This window comes from Sprattus sprattus (assembly GCF_963457725.1).
Source record: "Sprattus sprattus genome assembly, chromosome: 20".
In the NCBI taxonomy this organism is placed as follows: Eukaryota; Metazoa; Chordata; class Actinopteri; order Clupeiformes; family Clupeidae; genus Sprattus; species Sprattus sprattus.
The window spans coordinates 16,701,040-16,710,333 of NC_137918.1; the positions used below are offsets into that span (position 1 = coordinate 16,701,040).

The window sequence follows — 9,294 nt, forward strand, 5'->3', positions numbered from 1 at the left end:
GCCAATCTGCCAGTCTCACTCTAAAAACAGCACACAGACACACACACACACACTCTAAAAACAACAATTGCACTGGAGAAGATGCTCCTCAGAACTCCTCGGTTCTTTTAATATCACGCCATCAGTTCTCCGATCGGAAGGAGCTCAGCCAACTGGGAGTGTGGAGTTTGGCACGGCACAAGTGGAAAGGTGTCTTCACTTTGGCTAGGGACTGAGCCCCACCTAGTGGCCGGATGATGTCATAGCATATGCTCGGTATACAAGAGGCTTCCCGTGTGCGTGATTGTATGAGGACCTAATAGATGATCTATGGATAATGTAATGTATTACGCTTTCCTTTAGTGGTTAAATGAATAAGTAGTATGGACCTCACCAGCTAAATTACACTAAATATCACTTCAGTTCAAAGGATCCTCTGTTGATGTGGGTTTTAAAGTCTTATGTGCACACCATCTTTTTCTGTATGTGATCCCTCGGAGAAGACTACATTGCATCTTGTGATGCAAAAATCGCATTGACTAAAATTCTAATTCATATTTTAATTTGCCATCTACTTGTTCCTGGAGAGCAAATAGCAGTTTATAGATCAACAACAAACCATAACATTTACATTTTACATTTAGTCATTTAGCAGACGCTTTTGTCCAAAGCGACGTACAAGGGAGAACAATCAAGCTAAGAGCATTAAAAAACCTGGTGTAACCATAAATATTGCTTATAAAACGACATAGAAAGAATAAAAAAAGAAGTGCGGGCCTGTTGCTGCTTAAGTGCAGGTTGAGCCAAGGTGCCAGTTTAGGAAGAGAGGTGCTCTTTGAAGAGTTGGGTCTTCAAGAGTTTCTTAAAGGTAGGGAGGGACGCTCCTGCTCTGGTAGTGCTAGGCAGGTCGTTCCACCAACGTGGAACTACAACTGAGAATAGTCTGGATTGCCTTGTTTGCACTGGGGGCAGTGCCAGACGACGCTCACTGGATGAGCGCAGCGTCCTGGGTGTGACATTTGCCCTTACAAGAGCATTTAGGTAGGTGGGAGCAGACCCAGTAAGCACTTTGTAGGCAAGCATAAGTGACTTGAATTTGATGCGAGCAGCTACTGGCAGCCAGTGGAGCTCAGTGAGTAGCGGGGTGACATGTGCCCTCTTTGGTTGGTTGAACACCAGGCGCGCCGCTGCGTTCTGGATCATCTGTAGTGGTTTTACCACGCATGCCGGCAGGCCCGTTAGGAGGGCGTTGCAGTAGTCGAGGCGGGAACCCACCAAGGTTTGCACCAGGAGCTGGGTGGCATACTGGGTTAGGTACGGCCTGATTTTGCGGATGTTGTAAAGCGCAAAGCGGCATGACCTCGCGACAGAGGCAATGTGGGCTGTGAAGGTTAGTTGGTCGTCAAAAATGACCCCGAGGTTTCTTGCTGTTTTGGATGGAGCCAGAGATAAAGAGTCAGTCTTGATGTTGATGTTGTGGTGGATGAACTGTTTGGCTGGGAAGACCATCAGTTCTGTTTTGGCCAGGTTCAGCTGAAGGTGGTGGTTTTTCATCCATGTGGATATATCAGCAAGACAGTCTGAGATCCGTGCCGAAACAGTGTTGTCCTCAGGAGGGAAGGACAGAACCAGTTGAGTATCATCGGCATAACAGTGGTAGGAAAAACCATGCGAGCGGATGATGGGGCCCAGCGAGGTGGTGTAGATGGCAAAGAGAAGTGGTCCCATTACAGACCCCTGGGGCACCCCAGTGGTGAGGTGGTGGGGTACAGATAGATGACCTTGCCATGACACCTTGAATGAGCGCCCAGAGAGGTACGATTCAAACCAGGAGTGCGCCTTGCCTGAGATGCCCATACTTGATAGTATGGACAGAAGAATGCGGTGGTTGACTGTATCAAACGCAGCTGATAGGTCAAGCAGGACAAGAACTGAGGATTGAGCTGCTGCTCTAGCTGTTTTTAAAGCCTCTGTCACAGATAGCAGGGCTGTTTCGGTGGAGTGACCGCTTTTGAATCCAGATTGGTTTGGATCGAGGAGATTGTTTGTTGACAGGAACTCTGTGACCTGTTTGGAGGCTGCCCTCTCAAGTGTTTTAGATAGGAGAGTGAGAAGTGAGACCGGTCGGTAGTTTTCCACCTGAGTGGGATCGAGAGACGGCTTTTTGAGCAGCGGCGTCACCCGAGCCACCTTGAATGAAGAAGGAAATGTTGCAGAATTAAAAGAGGCATTAATCACCTGTGTTATTGCCGGTAGGACGGCAGGGGAAATGGCTTGAAGGATGTTGGATGGGATAGGGTCCAGCGAGTAAAGTCGAGTTGGTTTGATTTACAAGACACACTTCTAATTTACACAGTATTAACATAGAATGCTAAAACTTAAATCATGGCTCTTAACAGATTGCTCCAATTATGAAACCAACCAGAAATTGGTGAAATGCAATAGCCTGAAATAGTTCACAGTTCAAATAAAGTTGAGTTGAACTGTAAACTGTAGACTTTTATCTTACATGTGATATTTAGGGGTTAGATTAAATATAGGCTATCTCTGCAGAGTATTTTCTATTTTATGCTATGCATTCTATGTATTCAATTTTATCATTTTAATAATTATTATTATCATTATCACTATATCTGAGTTTTTATGTTTCTTTGATGTTTTTTTTTATGTGCATGTAATTTTTTTGTGCACGTTATGTATTTGCTGTAAAGCACTTTGAGCTGCATTCTTTTGCATGAAAGGTGCTATATAAATAAAGTGTTTTTTATTATTATTATTATCCACTCTACAGAGATGCAAGACCTACTTCAGTTGCACACAAAGTGACTGGAGACTCAACTCAGACTCAATATTTGGGACTTGTGAACAATCTTCATTTTGTTTGTTTGTTTGTTTATTCATGTATTTATTGCGCATTTACGATGTCTGGCGAGCTGAATGTCATTCCCTCCTACATTAAGCCCGTTACTCTCTCAAAATACTTCGTTTGTGCTACGAAAGTAAAGTAAAGATCCTTTTGTCATGTTTTGTAACCAAGACAGACAAGGTATTTAGTCATGTTGTCAAGATAAAACTATATCAAGGAAGTCTCTTTCTTTCATAATCATGTATCATTAGATTATTGCATGTTTCCAACTAACTGAATATGATTTTATAGCGAGCTGAATTTTATGTCACTGACAACAATTCAATTCAACAAGGCAAGTAATTGTTGAGCAGTGCTGTAGCAGGATAGCGATTGAAACTGGACAGTTTAGCACCAAATACAACCAGGTGAAAAACAGTTGGTCAATCGTGCATTCCACATTAATGTTTGATTAATGTTATCCAGTCGTTATGGTCATTTACATTTAGTCATGTAGCTGACGCTTTTGTCCAAAGCGACGAAAATATTACTTTACATAAGAAAATAAAGACAATAAATGCAGGAATGTAACTGCTGTAAGTGCAAGTTAAGCACTAGTTGAAGTGCCAGTTTAGGAAGGGAGGTGCTCTCTAAAGAGTTGGGTCATAGACCTTTCACATGTTTCCACCCTGGCTTGGTTTTACACTCATATTTTCCCTTTCAATAAATAAAATCAATCCTCATCAATCCAGATGACTACATGACGTACAGCGCGAGTGCTTTAGAAATACATTTGACTTGACTTAACTTGAGAATTAATTTATAACTAGATGTTGTGAGGGGTAAGACTAAACAGCAAACAATTGTACAAAGCATTTAGCATAAATGTGCAAAAGCATTTCCAGAATGTTCAAAAGGATAGAAAATTGCTGTTATGCTGAGCCCACGAGAATAGACCATGTTGAGGATGAACGGTTTTGAGAATTTTATTAGATAATTCTTAATTGAAATGTACAGAAACAACTAAGAAAAACTGTAAGTAGGACTCTGTTGAGTGAGAATGAGTAGGACTTAGATTAGTGAGACATGAGGTGAGACTTGACTTGGACTTGTTACCAAAAGTCTTGAAACACGACTTGTGAGCATCTCCTGTCCTGACTGATAGAGAATCAAAGTGTCCCGGCCTTACCTCCCACTCGGCCATGAAGCTCTTCACCTCTACAGAAGAGGCGGACTTGGCCCGTCTGAACTCATCCTTCACGTACTGGTCCCCCAACGCCCGCAGGTCTATCGGCATGAAGCGGTGCAGAATGAGGATCCTCTTGTACAACGAGCGAACTCTGGAGACGTGGGCTACGTTAGTCATTTTAGTAACCGGTTGGAAAGGAGACGAGAAGCACCTAGTCTAATGAAAATAAATGACTGATCTACACGACGAAAGAAGACGACCTACAGAGAAGAGATAGACTACAGTAAACGCTACACACCTGCCAATGTAGATGTAGCGGTCACCGTCAAATGTGTAATGGTAGCGACCGATGTCTTTCTACACTGAAAGGCTACAATTTCGTAACTGGTTGTAGCATTTGAAGACATGAAACACATCACTGAGACTCCCTTTGTGACATTGAAACTTACAGAACCTGAACAGTTACCCAACGTGTCCTTGTTTATCACAGAACTGGTGCTTACTCGTTATTCTTACTTAATCGTTACACTTTACATAGATCTGGTAGTGGACACTGACCCCTGGTGTTGTGGAGTAGTAGTACCCTACCTTGTTGCAATGTTAAAAATGTCATGGATCTATAGATACCAATCGATAATGTCACATGGAGTCCTCTATGGCATGATATTATAATATAATATTATAAGTATATCATTATATTTTCATTATCATTAGATGATATTAGTGTAGGCCAGCAGCCCTGTGGTTGCAGATGTTCATGAGTGAGGCTATGGTGCTGCTGCATTGGAGCCAAATCTGCTGACCTATCGTGTTCTTGGGTTCAGGAATAAGTAACTGTACTAAATGATGAATCTGGTTTGAACTTGACTGAAAAACACTGCGGAAGATATGGCTAGCTGGCTCAACAGCAACTAAGAAAATGATAGCCCAGCGATGGCTCCCTCCTCACTCTCTCGTTATGTGGAAGTGGTTATCATACTTACGCTATCTGCATATAGTGATGGATCTCTGACATGCTGACCTCACCAGCACACACACACACACACACACATACACACACACACACACACACACACACACACACACACACACACACACACACACACACACACACACACACACACACACACATCTCTGCCATGCTGACCTCACCAGCACACACACACACACACACACACGCGCACACACACACACACACACACACACACACATCTCTGACATGCTGACCTCACCAGCACACACACACACACACACACACACACACACACACACTCACACACACACATCTCTGACATGCTGACCTCAACAGCATAGGAACTAGATAGTTCCCCAGTAGACAGTGACTAGGCAAGGTGTTTTTATTTTATTTTATTTATTTACTTACTTTTGTTTGTTTGTTTTCTATTAATATATTCTTTCCATGAGACCGCAGGGGGGTATTGTATGTTGTATGTTGTTTATCCTGTGGGCTGTGGGGGGCGGGGGGAGGGGGGTTCAGTTCATGTACACCAGATGATAAATGTAATTAATGTTCTGATATACTTTTGTCTTGCATGTTGTAACTGCATGAATGTCTTAACTGCAGAAATAGTGTCAATAAAAAATGTATCACAAAAAAAGAATAAGTTACTGTTATTGTTACTGTTACTGTTACTGTTACTGTTACTGTTACTGTTACTGTTAGTGAGATTGAACTGGTGGGGCAACAGTTATATCCATGGAATCAGACACAGGTTATATCCATAGAAACAGACACAGGTTATATCAACAGACACAGGTTATATCCATGGAAACAGACCCAGGTTATATCCATAGTGTTATGTGGCCCTCTTTTGCCATCCCTGGTTTTGGCTTTCACTGGTTTCACTAATTGATGCCCTGATTGCGCTCTGCGCTCTGTTTCCTCTAACGTGATTGTGTGCAGGTGTGCCCATGGGAAGGAGTGCCCTCATTGGCCGAGCCATGGACATAGGCCTGGATATAAGTTCCAACCTCCAGTCTCCACGCTCTCTCTGCTCTGCGCTCTCATGCTGCACGTCGCGTTCTGAGAAGCTCTTGGCAAATACTCAATTACTCTGCCCTTAGCCGTATACTCATTATTGTCTTATTTTGAGATAACTTTGACTTTTGTGATTGGTGGCGAGGTGGTGATTGTTTTCTTTCAACTTTGAGCACGACATAGGTTTTAGTTAAGGAGTCAGGAAGCTTGCGGAAGATTCACGTATTTTTCATTTCGAGGAGGCAAGGTAGCTTCTGGAATTTCAAGTTAGGGGTTTATAATAGGGTTTTTCTTTTCCTCCAAGACTTTTGAGTTACGTGACATCCTCTGTTTTGTTTTTTGTCCAGGCGTCCGACGCCGTTTTTGTTAACTTTTGAGGCCTTGACAAATAAAAATCGCCACACTTTCCCCACTCCGGTTGTTTCCTGGTTTTTATGTTCCACTCCCATGTTTATCTAAAATGGGTTTGTAACATATATGGGGGCTCGTCCGGGATTGAATTAATTAGCCACTAATTGGTAAGGTGATTTTAATTGATCACATATTTTTTTTCTCCCGAATCGATCCGAGTTTTGAGGTTGTTGCTGCACGTCGCCCTCGGTGATGCGCTTCCCTTTTCCTCTGTGTAGGATCTTTTTTTTCTCTAATAGCCAGGTTAATTGATGAGTAAGAGTTTTGTTTGTTTTGCCATCGGCTTCTCTGTTTTTCGTTTCCTCTCGCAACAATGTTTGATCTCGACGAGTTTATCAAAGAGCCCACGCAGGAGGGCCTGCTTAGCATAACTCGTGACGAATTATTACGTGTTGCCGGTCGGTACAAAGTAGAGGTACGTCGCGGCATCTCTAAGGGTGATTTACAGGTGCAGCTCATTGAGGCACTGCATAGCAGCGGTGTATTTGGCGAAGTAGATAAAGTAGCTCCCGACCCTCCGGCCTCTCCCACAAAAAGCTCGCTTGACTGGAAGCGTCTAGCTCTTAAGGAAAAGGAACTGGAGTGGGAACAAACCAAACTTCGTGAACAAAGAGAGCAAGAGAGAGAGCAGCGTGAGCATGAGCTCCGCGTTATAAAGTTGGAACACGAGCAAACGCTAAAATTAAAGGAACTGGATAGTCGCAGTCGACAGGCCGCCCAGTCTGATTTTGATGTGGCTCGCAATATTAGAGTTGTCCCGCCGTTCAATGAAAGAGGTCGACAAATTCTTTAATCATTTCGAGCGTGTAGCTACAACTTTAAAATGGCCAGCTGACGCGTGGACGATGGTCTTGCAGTGCGTTTTCAAGGGTAAGGCACAGGAGGCTTATTCCTCCTTTCCGCTCAGAGATGCCTCTGATTACGAGAAGGTGAAGAAGGCGGTACTACACATTTATTCTCTAGTCCCCGAGGCCTACAGACAAAAATACAGATCGTATCCAAAAACTGATTCGCTAACTTATGTGGAGTTTGTTAGAGAGAAAGAACTTCTTTTCGACCGTTGGTTACAAGCTGAAAAGGTTACCACTTTTGACGCTTTACGCAATCTAGTGATCGTAGAGGATTTCACTAACAACTTGCCACAGGGCGTCGCTACCCACTTAAGCGAGCACAAAAACTTAACACCGTCCCAAGCCGCCGGGTTGGCTGATGAGTATGTGCTTGCTCATAAACGCGACTTCACTGTCAGAAGTAGCGCAAAAGCAAACTGGTCTGTTAAAAGCCCGGTGTCTGGCCGTACTCGCACTCCTTCTCCGCCGCAGGACAAATTCCAGCGCAGACCATCATTTAGAAACCCAGTTCCAACCTGCCTTTACTGTAAGAAAAAAGGCCATGTGATTGCTGACTGTTACAGACACAAGCATAAAGACCAAACGTATCCCGCATATCCGGGTAAAACCGAAACGGGTCTCTGTGTTTCCAATCTGAAAAGGGACGAGATTAAGCAGTCAAAATTAAAGACTGAGAAACCTATTACAAATGGGTCCTTTGCGCCGTTTATATTGGATGGCACTGTCGCTCTACCTGGGGTGCCTGGCGAGCCTACGCCTATCAAGATATTGCGTGACACGGGAGCTTCGCAAAGCTTTGTATTGCAAGACGTGTTACCCTTTTGCGACAGTACACAAACAGGAGATGGCATCCTCGTTAGGGGAATTGAAATGGGCTACGTTAATGTACCTTCACACAAGGTCTCTCTCTCGTCCAAACTTATCACTGGGAATGTCGTTGTGGGAGTTCGCCCCAGTCTCCCCGTTGAAGGCGTAGCCATGCTACTTGGAAACGACTTAGCCGGTGGAAAAGTTTTTCCATGCCCAATTGTGTCTCTTAAATCTTCAGGTGATAATGATGACATGTCCGCGGATTACCCTGAAGTCTTTTCGTCCAGTGTTGTTACACGCGCCATGGCGCAGCGCGTAAAAGATTACAATCCAGATGATGTGGTTGGTCTCAGTGACACCTTCCTTGCGCGTCCGTCGGCTGATGGTGTCCAGTTGCCTTGCGTTTCTCCTTCGGTCTCGGCTAAATTGCCTCTAAATCGCGAGCAACTCATTAAAGAGCAAAAAGACGACCCCTCTCTCTCGCCACTGTTCTCAGAGGCCATGTCAAACAGTGATGTTGGTCCCCAAGGATATTTTGTACAGGATGGCGTGTTAATGCGCAAGTGGCGGCCGTTGACTGCCCCTGCGCATGATGTTTGGCATGTTGTGAATCAAGTTGTCGTGCCAGCAGCTTATAGAGAGGAAATACTTAGGCCCAATCCCATTTCTCATCTCTACCCCTACCCTTACCCCTACCCCTTCGCCTTCGCTTTTTCAAACGGAGCGGTAGCGGAAGGGGTTGAAACGCTAGCCCTTCGAATTGGGATAGCACTTCAACAATTACGTACGTCATCAGTACGAAGCGTCGGCTGTTACGTAACCGGAGAGCGACAGCTGTCACTCACCAGACATAAACAAACATGGCGCCGACAGCTGTCACTCAACAGACATAAACAAACATGGCGCCTGCAACTGTTGTGGCCGCACTGTCCTGGGCCATTGGGATTCACCAAAGACTGTTGGCATCGAGGAGAAGAAATGCCAGTAGGCGAAGGCGTCTCCGACACCTGGCAGCGCTGCTGATTGATGTTACGGTATGTATTACGAAACGTGTGTTAGTGAGCACTTCCTAAACCCCGGACCTCTGGGCAGCATCCAGTGAATGTGATGTGTACAGTACAGTAGCCTAACTTTATGTATTTGACACTGTTCAGTTTAGGTATCGTGTTATATAAAAAAATGTTGTTCCAATAATTTGGTTGTCTGACTG

The 9,294-nt window shown here is 44.2% G+C and overlaps 1 protein-coding gene across 2 annotated transcripts in view; it reads right to left on the minus strand.

Annotated features, from left to right (window-relative positions):
- The window catches only part of sdhaf3 (succinate dehydrogenase complex assembly factor 3), a 15,165-nt gene extending 10,656 nt beyond the window's left edge, over nt 1-4,509 (minus strand). The window contains exons 1-2 of one of the 2 annotated variants that reach the window (XM_080858897.1): nt 4,312-4,509; nt 4,014-4,164 (exon numbers count right to left, since the gene is read on the minus strand). In XM_080858897.1, the coding sequence (XP_080715023.1) occupies nt 4,014-4,121 (108 nt within the window). In that variant the 5' untranslated portion in view covers nt 4,122-4,164; nt 4,312-4,509. Of the gene's footprint in view, nt 1-4,013 lie in introns of both variants that reach the window. The other variant, XM_080858896.1, reaches the window with a different exon arrangement.
- Nucleotides 4,510-9,294: the final 4,785 nt, after the last annotated feature.